Consider the following 26,486-nt stretch of genomic DNA (forward strand, 5'->3'; position numbering starts at 1 on the left):
TTCAACAGCCCCAGACATGAGTTCAACTGCACAGAAGCCACTCTGCTTACCTGTCCCTCCACTTATGGGGACAAAGTAAAGCCCCAGGCACGAGTCTGTCAAGTAGATAAACCAGTGCCGGACTGTGGGAAAAGAGCATGTAAAGTGGCAGTACCCTTGCCTCACTTTAACTGGAACAGGCAGACATTTGGTTGGCTTGTTTGTTTTGTATATCACACTTAGGGGGGAGGAAAGCAAACAAAATATCGATGTAAAATCATTATTTCAAGCCCTATCTCAGCTCAGCTGGCTGGTTCAACTGTCAGAATGTGGCTAAGGTCAGGACAGACCCTCACAGGGAGAGGTTGCAGCCTGGTTTAGAACCAAGCTGAGTGTCCTATTAGATCTTTGAGAAAGACTAGAGAAGACAGGCTCTGTCCATTACAAAGGCAGTCCTTAGCACAGTCAGCCCCAGGTCTGGGTCTGAGCACCAGGCTCCTCCCTGCAGGGAGAGGCATGAGAGATAGTGATCTGGAGACAGGATGGAGCTTTGAGTGCCACTGTCTGGCTGTGCCTCCAAGATCAGCCTGCACAGGCCACAAATACAAAACAAAAGTCACCCTGCTTTGTGGGAAACATTTTATCATTCTGGGTTTGTAGGTGATTTTAAGGAACTTCTTCCAGGCCTATGGTTCCACTGTGAAATTCAACAGGATTCACTTGTTGGGTTAAAAAGAGTCCACTGTGGAATGAGCTAAACAAGCAATCTGAAGGTAGCAGCCAGCCAGACTCCAGGAGAGGATACAATGTGTTTTATACTCACTTAGCGGATACTATGGTAAGTCCCACCCACAGAGAGACAACCAGGGGTTTCTGGTTTCGCTGGTTTGAAAGGAAGAGCTTTAGAAGAGGACTAGGAGATCTGCTAGATTGTCACATTTTCTTCCGTTTAACACTGTGCCAGATGCCACCTGCTTGCTCTCCTAAACTGACAATATGACTATAAACTTGATTTCTGTTCCAATTAAATCCAACATAGGTAGCATTCTCTGAACTTGAGACTCCTCAAATTGGTATTTGTGGCACTGTGCAGGAGTTAGGGAAGTGTAACACAAACACGCCCAGAGAAGGGACAGGTGCCAGTGACACCTGTGTCAGTATCTGTCAGTGCTGCAAGCACCACGGGATTGCTAGGAGTTCAAGGAAATGGATCTTTGTCTTCTCCGAGAAACAAAAATGTATCTGTGTGGGCTATGAATGGGAATATATAATATTTAAACATAAAATGCAGAACAACAACAATGACCTGGTGAGTCTATGCAGTGTTAATTTTGTTGGTGAGCATGTCTGGGCTTTTCAATAATAGAATACAGTTCTGTGTCTCAGACAAGTTGCTCCTCTGGGGCCCTGATCCTGTGCTGTCTGGTCACACAGCAAATGTTTATTGTTTTTTTTGTTTTTTGCTTTTTCTTGTTTGTTTGTATTTTGAGACAGGGCTACTACTTAATGCTAGCCTGGAACTCACTCTGTAGTGCAGTCTCACCTCAAACTCACAGAGGTCCACTGTCAATGCCTCCTGAGTGCTGCGATTAAAGGTGTGCACCACCAAGACCAGCAATAGGTGTTCATGTCTATAACAATTGTCAGTAGTCAGTCCAGCAGGACAAAGCTGAATCTCAGCAAAGTGGAGACATTTTCAATCTGTTTGGTACTGATTGAAATCAACAGTACCAAACTGGTTCCTTTCACAAAGAATCGAGAAACACACAATGTGAGCGTTCTTGAATTTTAATATACGGATACTCAATCAGTAGTCCACTGAAATATTCCAAAATCCAAAAAGGCCACTGCATTCCGAAAAGGTTTGTTTCTAGGCACTATGGTGAAGTGACCGGACTCTCAAATTCCTGCATTCCTGGGAGGAGGGCAGATCTAGCCAGGGCTCAGGACCAGCCGACTACATTTCAGTAAGGCAGCTCTTGGGCAAATCTTAGAAAGTCTTGTGTTTCACCCATCTTCCCAGCAAGGTCAGAGGAACATTGGGGTGGCCATCCCCACAAGGACAATCATGATTTACAAACCTTTAGAATTAAATGTCAATCGAGATGCTTATGAGGTGTGACATATTAAGAGATCTTTCGCTGCCACAGCTCTTAAAGCATGGGGTCTCTACAGACTCCAGCCTTCCTGTCAGCTTCCTGAGAGCCAATGGCCACATCACATCAGTGTCACCAAAAACCCTGCCAGCACTCAGGGTTTACAGCGAATGCAGGGAGAACTATGGGGTGAAATCAGGTACTTTATCCACCTAAGACTGTGGATGGCAGACAGGTTCTCTCTCTGAGGAGGAGGAGAACCACTGATGGACAGGGAAGTCCCAGCAGCTCACTAGACCTCCAAGTGATACTACTGTGGCTGGACAGGCAGGACAGCATCATTCTCGTCCTCCTTGTGGCTTCAAAAAATGCACGTAAGCCTTAAAGAGACCGCCTAAGTATCCAGTGTCTAGTGCCACACTGTGGGAAACAGGATCCACAGAGATGTGACTCCAGCTCCCCAACTGTTCCATCTAGCAGGGCCCCCAAGTGCAGAGAGGCTATTCATACATCTTCTTAGTCTTTTAATTTATAAAATCTTTGAAGAGTTTAGTCTATGCATATTAGGACTCTAAAGTGTTTGGTTTCTTCCCATTCCAAACTGGGAGCCAGAAAGAAAAGCCAGGACCTTCATCACTGTGCGTTCCACAGACCCCAAGACACACAGCCAGTCTACCTCCTAAGCCTCTTCTGCTTTCATTACATATTACATCCACGATTATTGGCTGTGTGAGCAGAAAGAGTGGGAGGCATTCTTCCATCTTTTCAGGAGCAAGAATTTGTTTTTAAAATATTCTTCCGTTGAGTTCCCTGGTTAGTTGGGCAGGTGGAGGGGGTCTACAAGGAGTTCCTTTGCCTGCTGGGAGAGATTCACAGACATTGTTCACTTTGGTTTAGTCTCCATAAACATAACTCTCTCGACTTCTTCCTGAAGGTGAATCTCTATTGTCTCCCAACAAGAATGGTAGAGACTGGGAAAATATCAGTACCGGAAAGTTGTAAAACATTGGTTTGGAATTTTGTCCTCATTGGGAATACAAACAAAAATCCAGTGCAAAAGAAAGGGAGGGAGGGAAAGATATACTGGGTAGGAAAATCTGGTTGTTTTGTTGTTGTTCTGACAGATACTTTCAAAATGATGTGAACTTGTAGATTATGTGCTAATCTATTTTTATCTTTGGCATAATGCAAACAAAATATTCCACACACATAATCTAAAGTTATTCTAAGATATACTGTGCAAATTTTTTCCAAAAATAAAAAGATAGATCTGATGGTATTAAGCTGGTAATAAATATATCTAACTTGACATTGAGATGAATTTTAGTTACACAGGAAAAAGTCTTCATTAAAGCATATTCCATAAAAGACTGAAATCAACTCCAAGGCTCATCAACAGAGAAACACATGATTAACTTATTAGTGGCAGAGCAACACAATAGAGTATGAAGCAGAGTGAAAATGACTAGACCTTTGCATGCATGGAAAGGTCGATGAAACATACTGAGAAAGCAGGAAGTGTCCAAGGGAACAGGGAAGTAAACCCCCACGTGTATACTGGCAGTATTTGGGTAAGAAAACACAATCCAGGAATCCATGAACGTGCTACCATCATGAGCAACAGAGAAGAACTGATACTCTCAGGGAAGCGTGGTTACATGATCTAGATTTCTGGGCTGTTTGAAGATACCACGCCAATTATATGAGAGAGAATACCTAACTTTTCACTTCAAAGTTGAATTTCAAAGACAACCCCGAATTTAAAAGCAGGAAGGGTGAACTGTGTGCCCAACCGGCCACCCTTCAGACTGAATGAGCCCTTACTGTCTGTGGCTCTTTCTTGCCACTCTCAGTCAGTACAAACTGCTTTCTTGCTATAGCATTGGTTCCCCAATGCTGCTGCCATCAGTGACATTACCCACAGGGTCCCCCCGTCCTGTCATCCAATCAAGCCGCATTCAGGCAAGCATGGATGGGGCTACAAAGAACAAACTGTTCTGATGACTGGTAAGTGCACATCCTCCCTGAGAATGCAGCAGGAGTCACCTGGTACCATAAGAACATCAAACATGCACCAGGTACCCTCATAATCGAAGAGATTTCAATTCTGGGGATGTCACTGTTCTGCCAAAGCGTCCTTCACAGAAAATTGGTTTTAGATAGAATGTTTCCCCTGTGGGTCATTTTTTCAAAATAGGCCACCTGAATAAAGATGACAGTCGCTGGTCCAACTCATTTAGCCTCACAATAAGATAATGAACTGTGGCGGTGAACAGGCAAAGTCAGTAGAGTTCCATTCAAAGATCAGTACCATCCATCACAGAAAAAGCCCTGCCCTTTCCCTGACAGCCATGCTGCAGGTATACGGTAAGGTGACCACACTTCCTCTTTAACTTCTACAACCTGAAAAGCAATTGTTTTCAAAACTGACCAACAACACATTTTCGTTTTGCGCATTTCTAATGAACACCTGTTAAATGCGTGCTCGTTAGGCACAGTCAGCACTGAGTGTGTGTGACTTGGCATGTCCTAGTGGAAGCTGGAGTCGCGGCTCCGATACTGGTAAGCCAGCCCTAGTCTATGTTCTTTAGGTTTACTTCACACTGGATACGGGAGCCTCCAGCAGTAAGACTTGGATTCCTCTTTACAGGCACCTCCCCACTCAGGAGAAGGACAATGGGACAAGTAGGTGGGCTGGGACATCTGTGTATCTGGATAACTCATGTAAATGAGTTCACACAAGTACCTGGATCAGTCACCGCTCAACCAAAGTTTTCTATCTTTACTGCCCTCCTGCGTGTGTTTCGCGTTCCTGCTCAGTGAACCTGTTTGCTGGTCTATTAACACCTTAAGCCTCTACTTTGTTCAGGCCTGATGCAAGCTTCTTCCCCCCTTGGGGAGGCACCTCATCCTGATTCTGTCAGCCAATCTGCATCCACATCTCTTTGTTTGAAGGTATTATTAAGCCCAACGTCTATTTTCTTTGTTTTTGTTTTCGAGACAGCGCTTCTCTGTACCTTTGGAGCCTGTCCTGGAACGAGCCCTTTTAGAACAGGGTGGCCTCGTACTCACACAGGATCCACCCGCCTCTGTCTCCTGAGTACTGTGATTAAAGACATGCGCCATCACAGCCTGGCCGCCTGACCTCTGTTATAGTAGTGTGTGACCTTGCATCTTCACGGGTATGGGCTGTGTACTAGCCCATCTATTTTCAACAATCCTTATCAATCGTCAAGAACTGGAATGTGGGGTGCATCAGGTGTGCTCCCCTGTGGAAGTGCAATATTTCATTTTTAATAGGTGTGCTCTTATAGGAGGTTCGCAAAGATTAAAGGAGATAATGCATGAAAAGGTGACAAACGAGTGATCATTATAACCATCAATAACAGCTAAGGTTCTCTGACTCCTTTTCAAGTGCTGAGTGTTGTACTGAGTGTTATACATTCCTCAACTCCTGCCAACTGCTCATGACACAATCTCTCATTTCCTGTGCAAAAAAAAAAAAAAATAGATAGGATAGGCAGCTTTCAATGACTAGTGGAGAAAAGACTCCGACGTAATTTAAGAGTTCATGGAATAGTTACTGAAATTCCTAGCACTGCATAATTTCCTTTAAGAACAAAAGTAATTCAAGCCAAGAAAAAGTAAAGTGAAACTTGCAATTCTTAAAAAGGCAGTATTATGCAGAACTATAGCTAGTGCTCAGCCTCAGACAGGGGTAAGACGGCAAAAAATGCCCCCAGTTGCTGGGGCCTCAGTTGCCTTGAACATAAAACAGGCCACTGACTGAAGCAAACTGCTCAGGAACACTGTGAGGATGAAAGATCAGGACGTGGTAATAGTGCAATACACACCTATGCAGTCTGCTTCTACCCTACAGATGCTTTCGGTTGGGTAACAAAAACCTGACAATAAGGCAGGAGAACTAAATCCAAAGTTGGAACAAATTTTCTGAACCCCAATAAACAGTAGGCAAGAAACCCTGCCAATTGAATTATAGTTCCTCATTTTGTATAACAATAGAATTAAAATGGCTATTCAGAAAAAGCGAAAACACCCAAAAGATTGCAAGGGGAATGGGAAGAAACTCATTAAAAGAGCATATATTTATGTCTCAAATGAGTCTCTTCAGGAGCCAAAATGCCTCCCTCCACTCCTGCACGCATGACTCTGCCAGTCAAATGACAAGCAAGCCATTAGATGCTTGTGCAGCAATTGTTATACACCTTGCAAAACCAAGATCCATTTTTGCTTTATGTATATGCAAAGAGAGAATCAAGCACAAAGGATTTGAAAGGCAAAATACAACAATATAGTGAATGAATTTGTTCACTTATATGCCTCTTTTTCCAGGCATATTTATATTAACAGTTTAATATGGGCAGAAAAGATAATACAATGCGATTTAAAAGATTCTTTTAGTGAGTCCAGTTTCCTGGTATCACACTGAGAATTTAATACAAGGACATACAAAAAGCCTAAATTAAAATGACAGATGGAAAACAGAAGTGCTTGGTAACGATATGAGTGCTGTGCACTGCACTTGCCCGCCCGCTCTCCCTCCCTCCCTCCCTCCCTCCCTCCCTCCCTCCCTCCCTCCCTCCCTCCCTCTCTCCCTCCTTCCTTTCTGGACCCCAGCCCTGAAAGCTGTGCATGGGGACAAACAGGACGGAAGCAAAAGAAGAACAGTTAAGTAAGACATGGGGCTGCTCACCACACAGAATACCATGCTTTAATTGCTAGATTCTTCTGCCTGACTAAAATGGCTGCCTGACATTAAAATCTTATTTTATGGGATAGCATATTTAAGACACCTTTTTCAGAATAAAATCAGGGAGATCCACGGATGGTCCTATTATAATGCTTAACTAAAGAAAACAATTACCATATATTATAATTAGTAATTTATGAAGGAAGAAATATTTTAGTAACTAAGAAAAGGGAAGTGATAATTACATAATAATGGCCAATTCTGTGAACGAAATGTAACTGAGTTGAACTCATTATGGCATTCCATTTATGTTTCCTACGCTGGAGGGACCATGAAAGGCTCATCACCATCTGCGGCCCAACACTGCAGTCACTAAAAGGATACAAAATGTGCCAGACGTCCCATAAAGGTCCACAACTGGAGCATGAAATTTAAATTTAATATGTTTAAAACAGGGGAAATGCTAATAAAACACCTTCTTTATATGAAGTAATCTGTCGTGCAGAGACTGAGAAGGTTAAGTACATGACTATGTTATCAATGCCTGAGTGGGCTTCTGCCTCCTGGGTAAGTGCAGTAATTTGAAATAACTGAACCCAGCCATCCCAGTTCCTCCTCCTTTATTAAAGTCCAGGATATGTGCTGGGAGACAGTGCTCAGAGTACTCTAGCTCATGCAGCAGCCACCTTCTAACGCATTTAATGTACTCCAAAGTTACACACTACGAAGTTGGACACCTGAAGGGACATAGCTACCATGCACTGTGCGGAGCGGGAGAGAAAAAGGAGAGTCAAAAAGCTACATCAGCTTCTGGTTCATTTTATATGCTCACTGAATAGAGGGAAAAGACTTAAAGTACCTTGAATTGGGTGTTCAATTTCAGTTTAATAAAATCAGAAATTTTGATTAAGAAAATGTAGAAAAACACTTGTTCACAAAATGCTATTCAATACTTGGTCAAAATTTACATGCAACGTTCAAGCTACTTTTACCCACTTCTAGGGCAGAATGAGGCTAAAATGCTAAAAGAAGTTAGAAGATTAGCTGCGTGTTCAAATGACTCCAAGCAGAACGTGGCCTGCACTGTCAGGATGGCAACAGCGCCTCCTGTCTGTAGCCTCTACACAGATCATCTAATCACCAAGGCCTGACCAAAGGACATCACGACTGGGGGCAGAGAATGGAGGCAGCAGTCGTTAGCATTTCAAATTTCTACACTTAAAACTCCAGGATAAAATGCATCTTTTACAATACTATGAAGCTGGGCAGTGGTGGCACACGCTTTTAATCCCAGCACTCAGGAGGCAAAGACAGGCAGATCTCTGTGAGTTCGAGACCAGCCTGGTCTACAGAGCTAGTTCCAGGACAGGCTCCAAAGCCACAGAGAAACCCTGTCTCGAAAAACCAAACAAAAAAAGACAGTACTATGAATAGCAGACATTCTAAACTCTAAGCTTTTAGGAACGGTATAGTTAAAGCTTGGAGCAGATGACTGTGTTTGAATCCTGGTTCCCTAACTTATAAAAAGTGTAAAACTGAATTTATTGCATAATCTCTCTGTGCCTCATGTTCCCTATCTCTACAATGGGGATGGTCAGGGATGGTAACAGAACTATTCTCTTGAGGTTGGAAGGTAAAATGGGATAACATACTTGAAACACACATGACAGAACCTGTTGAGCACATTCAGTGGTGCTTACCATTATCATTCTAATTATCAGTAATGTAATATTATTAGAGCTTCCATTACTGTTCATACTGCCATGACTTTTCCCCTACATACTCAGAAACCCATCACATGTGCGGGTGACCATGGAAAGAGCTGAACATGGCTAAAGCCCTCTATCTACCAGCTTCGACACAGAGAAACCAGAAGAGAAGCGGCCAGATGAGCAATTGCAACGAGTATCCTTTATACTAAACGGCACAGCTCTCCCCACCTAAGAAGAAACACCACGGACTGTTCTGGAAACCTAGTAGGGAACCCAAGCAGCAAGGATGGGCTTCCTCAGTGCCACACCTACCCCTTGCTCGTCCAGCTTCATGAGCTGCTCCGTGACTTTGGGTGTGTTGAAGGCCAGGCGCAGGCACTGCACGTTGAGCTCTGGAATCACATGCTCCAGCACCTCTTTCAGAGGCAGCCCTCTGGCCGTAGAGTGCTTGGCTGTGGAGGGAACAGCATCCTCCAGGACAGACCCTCTCAGCGTCATGAGCTACAAGAGAGAGAAGACTATGGTGAGGTGTCAGTACAGCATGAGGTACTGAATAGACGTGGGCTCTGGAGGCCTGGACAGCAGTTCTGACCGGGCAGTCAGTGAAGTGGAGGAGAGAGAGAAGCAATACAGAATACCCGATGCATGAAAAATGAGGTCAACACTTCTAAGAAACTCCGCACAAGGTCAAAGAACTCATGATATATTTATTATAGCACTGAGTTGTTCACATAAGTGGCAAAGGTAGCCTGTCCTCACAGGGACCACTAAGAACAAGGTCTCTGCGTTACTGCACAGTACCAGGGAACACACTACAAGACGGGGGAGGCCACCCAGAGACACGCAAGAATTCTCAAATGTGTATGGTGTACTTCTTTTGTTTTTCAAAACAGGATTTCTCTGTGGCTTTGGAGCCTGTCCTGGAACTAGCTCTTGTAGACCAGGCTGGCCTCGAATTCACAGAGATCTGCCTGTCTTTGCCTCCTGAGTGCTGGGATTAAAAGCGTGCGCCACCACCGCCCAGCTCGTATGGTGCACTTCTTAAATGACACAGGTAGGAGGGGGGATAACGCTTTACATTTCCCAACATGTGACTGAGAAAATCTTATACCAGCAGTGATTATATAGTCCACGGCAAGAGAAATGACCTCTAGCTATTATCAAACATAACCTCAAGCAATGGCACCCTTTATTAATAGGGATTTATTAGAGAAACATAAACCCAGGCATAAAGCCTACAGTAGTCTCGAGCAAAGTTCCACGTGGCAAAACTGCTTGTGAATTTAACCAAAGTTCAATGATCTAAGAAATAAAACAGATTTCCATTAAATAGGGAGTTAGGTGACAGCTGACAAAGAACAGAGTACATGTTTGGGGGTGTGTGGCATTTAACAGGAAGGGGCATGAGAAATACACACACACACAAACAATTTAGGGAAGGCTATTCACTGAAGAAAACAGACAATCTAAAGGCAGAAAAGAAATGACAGCGGCTCAGGCCACTAGAAAAAAAACTTCAGGTGACATTAGACATTGGTTTAGGAAAAGAAAAGGAGGGAGGGAGGGAGGGAGAAAGGGAGGGAGGGAGAAAGGGAGGGAGGGAGAAAGGGAGGGAGGGAGGGAAAGTCAGGGTTTGAGTGGGAAAGGAGGTCAGCTGAGCTGAACCTGAGACATCAAAGCTGGGCAGTGGAGCTGGGGGCAAAGGACAGAAGGCACTGCAGCTAGTAAAGAGCTTTGTGCCCCCTGGCTCCACTGTGCAATCTCACCAGGTATCCTGAAGAAATGACGTGCACAATTGGAGAAATTAAGTAAAATACAAGACAGAATTCCAGAATGTGAAGCTGCACTCCACCCCTCGCCCTGCAAGGGGGCTGCTTCCATAGCACAGTAACGAACAATGAAAGTCTCATCCTCATGAGGCTTACATTCCGGTGGGAGAAACAGAAAACAAACAAAATAACTAGGTGCACTATGCAAGGCTGTTTTGAGTCTTAATAAAAAGGCACGGGGTCAGATATTAAATGTGAGAGAGCAGAAAATTCAGTTTGATGAACGTCAGAGGACCCTGTGGCTCATGAGCACAAGTTAGAGGGAGAATGCGGGAGGCCCTGCGAACACTTGAGGAGCAAAGCACGGAAGCCTTCCAAGTCCAGCGGGGAAGCCCCACTCAGAAGACAGTGCCAAGGGAGTTAGCTGCAGGAGGGGTTCAGGGAGAACTCGGGTATACTGGCTCCAGGCCAGCAAGTACTTGGGCTCTACAGAAGGGCACAGAGAGCTGAAGGATGCCGAAGGAAGAGTGCAGAGTTCTAGACAGCATTTCACAGAGATTCCCCACTGGGTGAAAGGATGTGGAACTAGGCCTGAGCCTTGGGGATGGGAGTGGTTGAATTCCGGATACACAGTATTTGGAGACAAGATTGCAAAGGTTGCTGACAGACTAAACTGGAGGCAGGAATGAGAAGAAAGGATTCAGTGTGATGTCAGAATTTCTGTTCCAAACAAACAATTATAAAATGGCCAGGGACTGAAGCATATTAATTTGACCCTAAACAACAAGCGTGATGTCTTTCTGGACAGCATGTCACTTGAAATTTTCAGTGAAAGGCCAAGAGAAAGGACTCACTGGCTGAGCCCTGCAGGAAGAGGGCCAGGCCTGTGACCGGAGCCTAGTAGGAGGGGACAGAGCCTAGACAGTTACAGCATGGGAGAAAGAGGAGAAGGGAGAGGCGGGAACCAGAAGGGTTCAGGCAGGGACCCCTGTACTGCTCAGGACAGCAGTTACCACTGGACAGGAAGTTCAGGGGCATCAGTGCAGGGCCTGAGAAGAAACGGCCTACAGAAAAGAATCCACCTCAGCTTTACATGTAGGAGGCTAGATCATGGTAAAGGCAAGAATACCACAAAAAAAAGGCTGGAAAGCTAGAATAGAGCTTCAACCGGAATCGTGTGTATATGTTTTAGTGGGCGGGGGTGCCACACATGGATACGTGCTTACTGGAGAGCTGAGAAAGACAGCAACAGACAAACCACTTGGAAATAAGAACTGGGTGACTGAGAAGTCTAACAGATCTGGGAAGACAGAAAAGGGCTCACTTTGAGCCATCAGCTCTGTCACAGGAAACCCATGAATACAGGTGGGCTCTTCACTCCTCCCTGGCCACTACAAACAACATATTAGATACACAGCCTTCCCTTTAAACCCCTATTTTTAATTTCCCCAGAGTTTAAGCTCGGAAACAATCAGGAAGTGAAGTCAACCCCTGAAACTTTCCCGTATTCAATGAAGGAAACGAAGCCAAGCACTCTATTTAAACCAATCTCAAAACCATTATTTTCTTGATACCTCAGGGGTATTAGGCATTGATACCTAAGAACAATCCTAAAGTGAATTAGGAGCTGGGGGACCACACTGATGGCTGGAATAAATTACATACATACTTGGAAAGAAAAAGGCAAAAAGAACCTCAGAGCCCCCAATGTGTCCACACGGATTTCTGGTTTAAATGCTTCATAGGCTATTTTATTTTCTCTTTCTTAAAAACTTGAACTTTATCTAAAAACGAAAGCCCACATATGCAGCCTCCTAAGAGTTCTGGCAGGTCGAGCAGGAGGTGCACTGGAGGAGGGATGTGTCGTCAAGGCTTACAAGGAAGGTCCGTCTCCAGAACACACATGGTGGGAGAACAGGGTCAAGGCAAGGCCTGCAGCTATCCTCTAAACTTCACCTGACACACACATGCACACAATAAATAAAGTCATGAAAAGTATCTAAAGACCTCAGAAAGTCTGTTTCACTCATAAACAGATCACTCTCTGCCTCTGACAATACATGTTCTGGGCCACAGAGAATATGCGGAAGGGACAGAAGCAGGAAGGAGCCTTTCCTTTCTTCCTGGCTCAGTAAATGTCTGCCTGTCAGTGGTGAGGAAGGCTGAAGTCTTAGGGGATTCTCAGCTGTGAGACTCTGGTTCCTCGAGGTGCCGAGGGCTTTTCAGATGCCCCCAATCTGTGTTTTTCAGGGTTTCACTTTCCTCTGGACCTGTCTGTCTTTCTCCACATGGAAACTCCCATTCCTTCACCATACTCACCGCTGGCTAGACTGAAAAGCCAGACGTAGGCAACCCTGCTCCCAGGCACCACCACCACCAGAACAGGCCTTTCTTCTGCAGGAGTGTGCACAGGCACTCCTGTGCAGAGAGCAGAGGCCATCTCAGGTGCCATTCCTCAGATGTTGTCTACTTTCATTTTTAATGACAGTGACGCTCAGGAACTTGGTAAGAAAGCTAGGCTGTCTAGCTAGAAGACTCCAGGGATCTACTGACTTCTACGCCTTTCCGGTACATGTCACCTTACCTGGCCTATGATATCTGGTTGCTGGGGACCAAACTCAGGTCCTAGCAAGCACTTTATTAGCTCAACTATGTCTCCAGCCCTCAGTCTTCTATGTTCTAAGAACATGGTGACCTTATCCTATTGAATTTAATCCCGGCTCCCATTTCTGCTCCACTACCCCTATAGATTAAGTCCCAAACCTTACTCACTTGCAACTTACCTCACTAGTTCTAAAAATGATCCGGTAGTTGTATGGTGATCCATTTTCTTTCATTTCTTCTTGTTTTTCCCTTCGAATGCTCACAGCCACTGGACCAAGATTCTCATCAGCCCCAAAATAGTTCCAGTGTTCTTAGGTAAAACAAGATAAAATGATATTAGAACATTTATCTAACACTGGAAACCCTCATATTCTGTTTGTGTTCAATATCACTTCCCAGGAATTATGAGTAAGACAGAAGTATGTTTAATACATTCTATCATCTTTCACTGAGCAAGAAATACTAAGGCTACCTAGGGCTTGTTCTAGAGGAGACGGTGTAGAGAAGGCCTGCTGGGTTCTTACTATTCCGCACTCACTATTCTAAGTTCCTTGTGTGCTTTCTCCCCATGTCGCGCCATCTGAGTAGGCTACAGTTTACATGTACCTGGTGTTAGGGCTTTATCACTGAGACATACAATAGAGTTTGAGGAGAGGGGTTTCTCCTGGGTTAAAGTGACATCCCTGCACTGGAAAGAGGAGCCACTTGAGCCCCATGCTCCCAGGAAGCGTATGCCAGGTAGAGGAGCTCAGAGGAACAGACTTCCCTGTGCCCAGTAGGAGGCTAGACCCAGGGTTCGTGGCCTTATCAACAATTCCCATGAAATGAGATAAACTATGGCCACATAACCTACAGAGCACAGTGGACTGGGAAAACAGGCATCTCCTAGCCAACTAGTGTGCCCTGGTGACTCGTATGACTCTCGATGCTCTCAACTATACAAGGTCCCAAGCATTAGCATGGCCTTGGCGGAGGTGAGGTAGAGTTTGGGAAAGTTTCCATCTAACAAGAAGGCAGGTGGGAGTCAAAATTGAGTTAGCTGGGATCAGTGACGGAGTGCTTGCCTAGTGTACGTGAGGGCCTAGATCCAATCCTTAGCACTGAAAAGACTTATAGAAAATAACGAATTGATACTTACTGGCACATGGACATATACCTCAAAAGTTAAAACTGTTGATATGAACATGAAATGTTTACAGATGAGGAAACCCATACAACACAAAAGTATGTGACGAGCAGAGCATGTTACTTAGTTTCCAAACTCCCAAAATGTTTGCTTTTTATTGTTCTATGTCATCTACACATGACATGAATAAATAATTAAATCATTACATGGTACATTGTTGGCATACAAAATGCATATTTAAAACATGTTATTCCCATACAAAATACATACACATTTGAAAATCCATGAGAATAATAAGAAATAATTTAGCATATCTAATCATATGGTTTTAAAATTTAGAAAATGCTTGTAAAAATATTTTGCAAATAAATACTAATGAACAATTAAAAAGATATAATCACAAACACTGTAGGCTCTGAAAATATTATAATCCATGGAAATTCAAAGTAAGAAAACACAATGAAAATACAGGCAACAGGCATTTCATACATGGACAACCGAGAAACAACCCAATAAACGCCACAAATTCAAACACTCACGTACACCCTCAAAGCACAGCACACGAGAACCACACTCACAGATTATTTACTCTTACTTTGCACACAATTCTAACAAGCTTGGTTGTCTGGTCTTCCAGCCACAGCTCTATTCAGAGAGGTGACATAATTCCCGGTGTTGACAAAGTCCAGGGTGCAGGGCATGCAGACAGCAATGTGATAGGACAACTGACGACAAGGAGAGAAACAGGGAGTGGGAGACAGAAATAGTATAAAAAAGTCGACAAGAACTTAGAGGAAAACAAGACAGCATCGAGACCATTTACTGAGGGGACAGCTCAGAAACCCTGAGGAGACTTCAATCCTGCAGTGCACAACAATAGCGGATCTGAAAAGGGGCCTGTGGGCCTCACACTGCGCTTCCTTCTAAGTTCAAAGACTCCAGTTCATACACATTTCATGTGTCTCAGGTGGGTGGGACTGCTGCTCCAGCTGCTGGAAAATTCACAGAGACACAGCACTCCATTTCGTCATCACTGCCCTCTGCCTTGAAGCTCCTTCCTTAGCCTTCCCTGGTCAGCTCTCGGCTTCCGCAGGGCTAACCTTAGCAAGCACTAGTGCTGTCAACATGAAACCGGGAAAGCAAAGGGTTTCAGAGGCCACCTTGATGCACACAGAGGGACCTTCAGCCAGACTCCAGCTTCATCCCCTCCATCCTGGCCTCCGCTCACTCTGCACTTCCAGGAACACATCTAGGACTGGTCACTGCCTGCTCATCTCTCACTGACTCCTCTCCAGCTGCTCTTCCCCCGTCTCTCTCTACTCACCCTTCGCAGTAAACAGTCCTTTCCTCTTTTTCCCATGGGAAACTTCTGTGCAAGCCTTCACGTTAGGTCCCTGAGCTCACTTCCACTACATGGCTGCCTCAGTGGGAGAACAACCAGGGCTTTTGTTCTTTACTTTGTTCAAACTCTGAACATCTAGTGCAGATGGTCTTTTTCTAGAACACTCTTACTCCGATTATCACCTTCTGATTACTCTTCAACCACTGCGGCTGTTTTTGCTTGATTCTATCTCTTATTCTTGACTAACCCATCCATTCTGAGGTTTTCAACTGCTAGTTCTATGTGAACCTTCCCATGGGAACTAGGCAGCACTCCTAGCTGCCCCAGTTCCAACAACCACCGCATTCACCCAGACGCCAGGTGAGACCAGGCACACACCTTGAATGCAATCCCCCAAGAATCTCTCACTGTCTACTGTCTCTCCCACGCTCTCTATACTCATCTCTGCCTCATTTCCTCCAAGCCCACAGTGCAGTCAGACACTCCTTTTGAAATGCAATTCTGGCCAATCACAATGAAGCTTTAAATTCACTCACGGGTTCTCAGAGGCCTTGGATATTTTTCATGGCTTCCTAAAAGGTCTTTATGATCCCTCACTTGGTTGGAGCAATTCTAGAACAAGACCTTTCCTCTCACATATGAGGGCCATTTAAACGTCTTCAGCTGTCCAACTCCTACAACCATGCTTCATTTGTCTGCATGCTCTAACTCAGTCTCACCTAGAGTGCCCTGAGGCGTCTTCTAAAAGAAAATCCAAAAACTGGAGTGTACTGGAAGGATTTACATAGTAAAACTAGTACTTTGAAAGTATTAAGAATTCCCCACAGATTAGTGAAAATAAATATTTCATGTATCTCAAAGACAAAGGTGTAGAAGTCATTATAAAACAAAAGGCACAAATCTAAACAATCACTTTAGTATTAATTGGGAGATACAAGTATTATTTTAAAAATACCGAATTCTATATAAAATAAGCTATCGTTAAAAACTAAAGACTGAAATGAAAAATATATTCTTTTTTGGTGTCACCATCAAAACCTGGACCTATATCTGTGCATGCTTTCCCCATCTATTTCTGAACTGGGCCGGGGTAATGGGATAATTGTCAGCTAACTTCAAACAGCTTCCTCAGGCTCTATCTTCAGACACACCCACCTCTCGTCTGAGAAGGCCAGACAGATCTTTCTGAACTTATATACTTCTTTGTACAGACACATCATTTTAAAAAATGAACAAGGAATTCTAGCTATTATTTCTACAGCGGTGTCTTGGACAGTCTCCATCTATGTGAGTCCCACAGGTATAAACAGAAGTTATGGTCTGGTTCATTGTGATAACCCATTCTATCAGGATCAGACTGTGAATATTCAAAAAATCTCATGCTGTGTAAGAATTGTGCAATAAAAGCCATGTTGGTACACAACCCCTTTTTGCCTATAGAGTTACAGGAACGGGAGTAAACCCCTCACGCACACAACACAAGTTCACTCAACTTAAAATTCCTGATGTGATGTATTATCCGGAGACGAGTATAATTTGCCAAGCCATTGTAAATTGGATTTTAGATTTTGATCTCAAGACAAATGTGTCAGATTCTACATGGTCAGTCTAGTCTCTGACCATGCCTGGCTCTGTCCATCCATTTCAGCATCTTTCTCTCAGCATCCCAGCCTCTGCTCCTCTGTGGAGCTTTGAAGCCTGCCTCGAATTCACTCTGTAGACCAGGTCAGGCTCAAACTCCCAGAGATCCGCCTGCCTCTGCCTCCCTAGTGCTAGGAGTAAAGGTGTGCGCCATCACCATCCTGCTTTCTTCCCTCTTCAGCCATCCACCTCCATTCTTGGCAAGAACAGACAGGGAGCTTATCCAGGCAGATGCCTAGTTGGCTCTGCCTTTCTTCTGGGGTGGAAAAATGAGAGGGGAAGAAAGCAGGATGACACTAGACAGGGGTTCAGGGTGAGGAAAGTGAGAGGAAGGAAAGCCAGGATGGGGAGCTGCAGGCCTGAGTGGGCGTGCTGCTAGATGACGTAACCCGGGCATGACAGTCAAATCAGCACAGTGACATGCAAAAGCCCAAGACACCGTCATCATACTTTCAGAGGCATGGCAACTGGGAACTCTGGGCAGTCACAAGCACTAAACTGCAGCCCCAGAATCAGCAATTATAACTACACTATGTTCCCAGGTATTCCTAAAATTTTATAAACAGCAAATAGTTAAGCACGGTTTGGTGGGCACAGGGCGTGCAGTCTACTTAGAGCACATGCTCTGCTTTATTCATGATTTGCAAAGATTTTTTGTGTTGACAGGAGACATATTAGTATCATTCCATAATCTGATTCCTCCCAATCTTCACTACTCATAATGAATATTCTGACAAATGCTTATCCTCAAGTTTTGTTTTGTTTTGGTTTATGTGTGGTGTACATGTGTGGAGGCATGCTCACATTTGTGGGTACATGTGTTCATGTGTGTAGAGGACTATGTTGATTATGCTGGGTATCTTCCAAGATGGCACACCATCTTACATATTGAAACCATGTCTTCTGAGAGCTGGCCACTTGGCTGGATAGCTCATCAGTTTGCTCTGGGGATCCTGATTGCACCTCTGTGGATTACACGTGGGCCACCATGCTCACTGACCTTTGCCTGGTTTGTGGGAGCCAAACTCAGCAGCAGACACACCAACTACAGAGACATGCTTGGAACCCCCAAAGTTTTCTTATGGAGCATGGAATCTAACAAGAACACTCATGAATCCTATCATTTCTGGGACATTCCATGTATATATGGCCAGTACATTCACAATTATATTGAGTATCTGACATTCTTAGAGATAAAAAAGGTGGATGGTTGGAAACTCCAGGAACTGTATCAAATGCAGTCACTTCATCTGTGCTTACGCTATGTGACACATATGTGTCGTCAAAAAGTCACACCTGGCATTTTAACTACAAAGAAGAAAAGGTAGGCTGAGCCACAGAGTTACAGCCTTCTACCACAGTTTCTGGATTGCTCACACTGGTTTTTGTATTTGTTATCTGTGTGTTAGCATTTCAGTTACACAGTTCCTTAGGGACATTGTACTCCCGACTGAATATAATTATGAATAATTAAGATACACCTCAAATTTTCACTCAATAATTTATAAAAGTATAATTTATGGCTTAAATACTTATACAAAATCATCAGCTTAAAATTTTAAATGGGAAAAATAAACAGTGAAAACACAAGTTAACACCAACCAGATAAACTGTCTATCTTCTTCCTAGCACCACTGGAAATGCCTCTGACATGAAAAGTAAAACAATACAAAGAAGCCCCTGGTAGAGCTGGGACTCCCACCCCAGAGATGGGCCCCAAACATTTCAGGAACCAGCATGCTAACATACATTAAAGCCATAAAAACACTCACATTCTAATCTTATAGTTACCCCCAACTGATTACGTGGAAGAGTCAACCCCCCCCCCATTTTCTCTAGAAAAGACAGTAAGAGACACGGGGGTGAGTGGGGGCTGTGCCTGCAGTAAGCCTAAGAGATGATCTCTATTGTCTATTAGGAGACAAAGGATCAGGGGCTGTTGTACAAACCGCAATTGTAACAACCTCATTCTTTCTCATATTTCACACTATTATTTCGGGTTCCTAGATATGCTGCCATTATTAAAGGTTACCCTATGAACTTTGACCTCTAGTATGTTCATTCCCAGAGAATCTGAAGGAAGCTAGGAAGGTGCCTGAGAAGAACATGGGTTTCCCTGGGCTGTTCATTTCTGCTCTCTGGGTTCAATCAGTTCCCATATTTTGTTTTCTTACTATGAATATTAACATTGAAGAAGATAAAGCTAGAAGATCTCCATACTGGGAATAACACGCAGAAACAAAGGTGGGAATGCGCCTGTTCTTTTTAAACGAAATCTATGATGACAGAAGCAGAGGTAAGAAAAGGTCAGCAGTTTAAAGAAACTTGAGGTGTGCCATGAGAGAGTCTCACAGTCTCGTCCCCAAGGGTTTATTCTAGTGTGAGGGCAGAGCTTCTATGAGAACTAAGTGCCCAGGACTGGTCGCCATGGGGACAGCTGCACAGGGAAGGCTGCATGCTAGGGTTCTGTCCCAAAGCACTGAGCCTCTGATTACTGATGCACAGGAGTGAGTGCTCACACTTAGGAAATGGTCAGGATTCTGAGGTTCTAAGTCACCTCTCTGCACGTAACTCTGGAAAATGGGGCGGTGGACATGGTGGTGTTCCCCAGAATCCCACACCTGGGGACACGTGACAGGAGGATCAATAGTTGGGTGAGATAATGAAACCCTGTGTGGAAAGGAAGGAGGGAGGGAAGGAGGCTGGTTGGCTGAAGGCATGGAGAGAGTGCAATCAAGTCTTGCTGTTTAAAACTTTTGAGGGAACGGAGACATATTTCAGTGGGTAGACTGCTTGCCTAGCAATCTGAAGTCTTTGGGGTCAAACCCACCATCAATCAAACAGTCAATCAAAAACAAAACAGCATTTTCTTAAGCAGGCTCCAACAGGCTGCTTACTTGCTATAAAATGGAAAATTTTTACTATTAAATTATGTTGACCTTAATAAACTCCATCAAAATGATCATAGCAAAAATGTAAAGAGAACTGTTTAAATAAAGGGCAAATGAGTAAGAGACTCACGAGTGTTCTCCTATCATCAGTCTATGACAAATGTCTAACAATTATCTTTCAAAAATTATATTCCACAATGTTAAAAAAAATCTCAGTTCAAAGTAGCTAAGAGAACGCTAGAGTTCATATGCAGAGAAACCATTCACATGCATATGCAAGCCCACAATAGTGAAAAATGAGTCTGAGGGAGGGTGTCTATGCCCACAGACATCAACCGGTGGTTAAGTCACTCCCTCAGACTCAGGGAGGGTGTCTATGCCCACAGACATCAACCGATGATTGGGCCAATCCCTCAAAACCACTGTAACCACACAGTTACTTCAGGTCTCATTTCCAGAAGAGAAAAGAAAAAGAACTTCACACACTACTGAGTATCTGGAGAATAACAAGAAAAGGCCACATACAGAGGATTCTCAGCCTCAGTACCCAAAGCTACACAGGCTACCCCAGTCCCTCGGTTCATACTACACATTAACATCAAACATTCACTTATATATCCCAAGCAACCTAACCTGTGGTCCTGATCGCTGAGGTGTGTTTGCATTGCTATGGCTCAATACAAGCCCAAGGTGTCCCATACAAACAAGGGTGCCATGGTGACTGGATGAGCTTGAGCCTTGGAGGGGCAGCAAGGCTTGGAAGACGGTCAAGGTTCCTTGACGGGCAGGACAGGAAGGAAGACTAACTCAGTGTTCACTGAGACAGGGAAGGAACGGCTGCTGCAGGGGGCTGGCAGGAGGAAGGAGGCATTCCCACAGTTACAAATGAGGGTTTCTACTCTCTACCCTGCTGGATGCCCTTTTATCCCACAATGACATGTCCTGGTGGAGCGCTCAAAACTTTCCAGTACAAGCCCTCAGCCTTTCTGTGTTAAGGGAGGCTACATGGGTCAAAAGCCCCTCAGAGCTGCAGGGGAAGAACTCACAAAATAGGTACTAAATGTTATCTGAACACAGAAAAAGTAAAGAAATGAACACATGGTTATTTGTATATTTAAAACTAGTGTAAGTTCTTGGGGTAGTCCTGTGCATAGAAAATAAACTTTATTTTCTGTATTAACATACTATTTTCTATAACAAGCAAGCCTATTTATGCTTTTTTTTGGGGGGGGGTTGTTTATTTTTGTTGTTTGTTTTATTTTTGAGGCAGGATCTTCCTATATAGCCTCGTTGTCGTGGAGCTCACTGTGTAGACCAGACTGGCCTGGAACTTAGACCTGCCTCTGCCTTCTGAGTTCTGGATCTTGTTGCTGGGGGTAAATTCCTCTTGACTATGCTATACTCTTTCCACATAAAGATTGGGGGAAGGAGATAAGAGGCAGGCACAGATCTCACTGAGACAAAGCTACATAAAAATTATAAGGCAGAATTATTTTAATTATACTTTATTGTATTAATATATTATATTATTGTCATCACACTAATTTCATACACAGTTATGCTTTTGGGGAGTTTAATTTCTGCTTCATGTTATAATTGTCATCATTTGTTTTTTTTTAACAGTGTTGTTTTTCTCATTTTATTTATTTATTTATTTATTTATTTATTTATTTATTTATTTATTTATTATGTGCACAATATTCTGTCTGCGTGCATGCCAGAAGAGGGCACCAGACCTCATTACAGATGGTTGTGAGCCACCATGTGGTTGCTGGGAATTGAACTCAGGACCTTTGGAAGAGGAGGCAGTGCTCTTAACCGCTGAGTCATCTCTCCAACCCTAATTGTCATCATTTGTATGACATCATCAATAATGTAACAAATAGCTAAGAAATTCTAAGGCTTGCAGCCCAAACAGTGCTCTAAGAGCAGGCACATTCCATGACTTTCCTTGGATTGACCTCTTGAATTAGCCGCTCTTTTACTGTCCCCAACACCTGGCTGACAGATGCCAGTGGCACAAGCTGGCCGCCTCTTGTGCCACACGCGCTTTCTGCTCCACAGCTGGACTTCATGATGGAAACAGAATTCACTGCATCTTCCTAGAGCTGCTGAAGCCAGCTGACTTATTTTAATTATGAAGTTTAATTATAGAAGCTGACTAAATGAGCATAAAAGATAAATACGGTTTCTATGAAAACTAAACTGGCAGCTTTAGAAAGACTTTCCAGAGGCAAGCCACTAAGAAGAAAGCTGTGGCCTAGACGTGCCACGACAACTGGACAATGAGAGGGAATTATAGAAAGACTCAGTGCTAGAGGACATCACTAGCTTGTCCCATTAATACGAGGCAGTGTGCCCAGCAGAACCAGTGTCAGCAAGGCACTGGAACCCACAGGAGTAATGTCTATGTTGTAAATATCTCAGAGAGATGTATTTTTAAAAATTACCTGCTTTAGATGGTGTTTTCATTTAAGCACTTACACTGGTTGGAACCAGGGTATTTTCTAGGCTCCAACCCACCAACTGCTGGGTTTGGGCTTCTGAGTTTATGAGCTTCTGTGAATCAGTAAGATGACTCACTTTGGACTCTAGGAATTCAAGTTCTGATTCCATACCTTTGAAAGATAAAAATACTTAAAAGAAAGAAGGTTCCCCCTGTCTTTCATCTGGCATAATAGAGACGAGGAAGAGTGACAGAGAACACAACTGTCCCTCCCAGAACAAAGGAGTTCCTTGACAGCCTATCGCCTAAGCCCTAGGACTCTCCTCTGGAAAGTGTGACCAACAACACATCTTCTCCCTCATGTGCACTGAGAGTCAGAAATACAAACCGTCATCTCAAAGGCTTATCACAGAGCCTGGTCCACCAGTGCTGAAAACTCCTCATGCCAAATATTATTACACTGCCAGCAGGCAAAAGCTACTAGTGAACATAAAGCACGCTCACTTAGATGTCAGACTCAAAGTCAGTGTTGAGGACAGGTGGAACAAGATGGCTTGCTTCTCAGAGATCTGCGAACACTCAGAAAAGCTTAGAAAAATTCTGAAGTAATATATAGCAGGAATTCTTGGTTGGAGGCAATTAATCCCAAAGAAACATCTGGCAATACTGGACATATTTTCGTCTGTGTTCACTGGTGGGGAGGGGCACAGAGAAAACCTACTGGCATCTAGGAAGTGGTAGCCAAGCATGCCGATCTTACAGTGTACAGGACAGTGTCCACCTTTACAAAGAACAATCAGCCCTAAATGCAAAGTTGGTGAGTCTGAGAAGCCCACTGCCCTCACATGCAATAGAAAAACTGTTTCTAACCAAACTCCGGAAAATCACTTTAAAAATAAAGGTGGGATTTCCATTTTATTGGTTTCAGAAGCCATGATGTAGATACTTGGGAATAAGAGAGATTGGTGTTTAGTGATGAGACACGATTTTTTACCTGTAAACCTTCAATAGTGTCTGTTCTACAGAAATCTTAAAAACACTGAGAGTCTAGAGTGAGCAATCTCATAAAGCTAGAAGGAATTCTGCATCTGAGACTAAACTTCAGGAGAATGGATCTAAGTAACATTTCAAACACTACACAGTAGTCAGCAATCACAACCTCACTGGAGGAGTTGGAAAGCAAGAAGCCTCAGCACAGGCCTCTTCACACAGCTGCAGAGAAAGCCAACTACCCAGGGACCACAGTAAATGGTGACCATCATGCTTCTAGTGTGGGTGTCTAGATGGCAGACCAAGTCCTCGATTTCAATGCCATTCAAAAAACACTAGAAAATTGATAGAGTCCATTTATACTGTTTTTCAAAAATCATCCTTTTTTTTGAGACAGGGTTTCTCTATGTAACAGCCCTGCTGTCCTGGAACTCAGTCTGTAGACCAGGCTGGCCTTGAACTCACCTGCCTCTGTCTCCCAAGTGCTGGGATAAAAGGCAAGCGCCACCACTGCCTAGCCATCCTGCTATTCTTAAAAGTACAAAATAAGACTATGGAATCTCAGATGTGCACATGTGTGTGTGTGTGCACGCACACACACTCTCTCTCTCTCTCAGCCTACCACCTACAAGACTAGAAAAGAAGCCACCAAAACATTAAAGGTTAAGGGTGCTTCCACCTTTAGTGCCTTTTCCACTCAACTGAAGCCTACACTCAGAATCACTGGTTATGAGACTTTAATCACATAATGAAATTTTTTTTTAACCAGTGGTGCTCTGAAAGGGACAGAAATATAACTTTCATAAAAGATTTCAGGAGGTAACAAAAAGTACTAAAAAATGGGAGAGTATGAAAATTATTTAGTAATTTTAAAAAAGCTGTATCTAACAGTTTCAACTTTACATATATATGTAATTTATAAGACATTTCAATATCCTAAGGAGGAAAGAACTACTCCCAAAATGAAAGAAAAATCACACCAAAAAGCTATTGAAACATTTTAGCCATCATAACAAAGAACTCAAGCACGTCTCATGTCACACTGCTAAAACAGTCAGTATATGTTTCCTGTCATTTTTTTCCCTACGAGTAGAGCAAACTAAAAAAAAAAAAAAAAAAAAAAAAAAAAAAAAAAAAAAATGTAATATTTACTCACCCTTCTGGTAGAAGAATTTCCTATAATAGTATGCGCCGAGATCCACGTGCTCCACGGTGTACCTTTTCACCCTGTCTAGGTGCAGCATCAAGCTTTCCTTGGGCACTTCGAGAACCGCCACCCCTGCGTTCGTACAGTGAGAGCTGAGGGTGGACTCGAAGGAGGCACTTTCACACCCACTGAAGGAGCCAGAATTTGACTTCGACAGGCTGATCTTCCTCTCGCCTTCCCCACCAATCTCGTTCCGAAAATATGGACAGCTCATGACCAGCTCGTTGCTTTTGTCATCTCCTTGGTCCATGCCAAGGCTTCCTTTGGAATTCAGGTCCTCCGTGCTGCCCATAGGAGAGCTGAAGCTGGCTGAGTGAGACAAAGGTCCAGAGACTAAGGAAGCCACGGCAGCCGCTGAGGCTCCTGTGGTAGTGTTTCTCCTCTTAATCACATTGTGCCTGTTCATAATGGCTTCATTCAAGTCAAACAAGATGCTCTGGACATCATAGTGGGCAAAGCACTTTGGACATGTCCAGGGCCTCACAGAATCTTCTGATCTGTTGTCTTCAAGGTCCGACGACTTCCCGAGTTCTTCACCTTTGGCATTGCGTAATTTACGAAAAATGGACGAGTCTCCAGTTTCGGACTTGGAGCGTCGCTTGAGTGGTTTTTCCCTTTCCTTGAAAAGCCTGAGGTTCTCTCTCTGTGAGATGGGCCCATCGATCACATCCAAGGAGAAACCAGAACCCTTGCCCCCACCGGTGATGAGGAAGTCACTGAGTTTGGTTGGAGTTGGACCTCGGTCAGATCTGTCATCTTTGTAGCCCTTTAACAAATCGAAGAAGCTTTCTCCGGATGTTCCCTGCTTGTCAATTGAAGATGTGCTACCGTATTCCCTGTGCAATGACGGCCCGGACTTGTAGGTGGGGGAGATACATTCATCAAAGCTATCCACATCAAGCTCACTTATGGTGATATCGCTGTTGCTGCGCTGCCGGATTCTGCGAAGGGCTTTCCTGGGGGAGCTGGGGTAGGCTTCGGGCATGAGGAATCTGGAGTCCATGTTCTCCGCCGGCCCTGTCTTGGTCTTCAGAGTGTTCTGTATGCTCTTCAGCATGGCTGAGTCATTGGAATTGAGGCTAACAGAACTCCCCTGACTCACAGGACTGCCTTTGGAGGACAAGCTCTCAAGGCAACTTGAGGTTTCTATTTCCTGGCTTGAGCGGCTGGATTCTTTCACATTTTCCTTTCTTGGAGGCCAATCTGCAATTCTTGCCCTAACCCCCATCTTGGGGACTCCAGGGGTAGAGGTTATATGGTGAGGACCTTCACTTCGAGGGGGCCCTACTGTAGCCATGACTGAAGATCCTAAGCTGCCATTTTGAGACCGGAAGCGACGCATGTAGAAGTCATCAGTGTGAACTTTGGGGGTGCCGTCTGTGCTGACAACAGAGGCTCTGTCTGCAGTGACAGGCCTTTCCGTCTGCGACCGCTTCAAGCTGGTCATGGTGTAAAAAGCAATCACTTAAATCCCTGCAGGAAGGATCGCCATGTTTGTGTTCTAAATGCGCACTTCTGCTTTAGAGAATGGCTCGCAGAACATACAGCAGTCGTGCTGCGACCTTAAGCCTTTTCATTTAAAAGGTTAAATGGTGCCTTGTTTTCAGACCCTGGGAATCCAGACCTTCCAAACATTGTAATCCACAGTAGTTCCGTGCTGCACTCTAACAGAGGCTTCCTTCAGAAAAGACTGAACAGAACTTGCATCACTGGGACTCTGTGGTTGCCATAATCCCACGCTCCCCCTAAAGAGAGGAAGACAACCTGAATTAGCTTTTGATGAATACATTTATAATAAATCTGCAACTGCTACAATCAGACACCCGGACAGGAGACTCAATACTGAATTGTGGTGCATAGTTCCAAAATCCACATTTTAATAAAGGAGATGTGAAAGAAAAAAGTATAAGCAATTAATAAACCTATCAATTACATTGTAAGAAGGGTTATGAATACTTCGGGTTAGCTGAAT

At 43.9% G+C, this 26,486-nt stretch overlaps 1 protein-coding gene across 7 annotated transcripts in view; it reads right to left on the reverse strand.

Annotated features, from left to right (window-relative positions):
- Window positions 1-26,486, reverse strand: part of Sipa1l1 (signal induced proliferation associated 1 like 1) — a 287,298-nt gene that overhangs the window by 84,728 nt on the left and 176,084 nt on the right. For all 7 annotated transcript variants that reach the window (XM_057782143.1, XM_057782147.1, XM_057782150.1 and 4 more), the window contains 3 exons: window positions 24,464-26,259; window positions 13,051-13,181; window positions 8,811-8,999 (listed from right to left, as the gene is read on the reverse strand). In XM_057782143.1, the coding sequence (XP_057638126.1) occupies window positions 8,811-8,999; window positions 13,051-13,181; window positions 24,464-25,961 (1,818 nt within the window). In that variant the 5' untranslated portion in view covers window positions 25,962-26,259. The remainder of the gene's footprint in view (window positions 1-8,810; window positions 9,000-13,050; window positions 13,182-24,463; window positions 26,260-26,486) is intronic.

Source organism: Chionomys nivalis, chromosome 10, assembly GCF_950005125.1.
Source record: "Chionomys nivalis chromosome 10, mChiNiv1.1, whole genome shotgun sequence".
NCBI lineage: Eukaryota > Metazoa > Chordata > Mammalia > Rodentia > Cricetidae > Chionomys > Chionomys nivalis.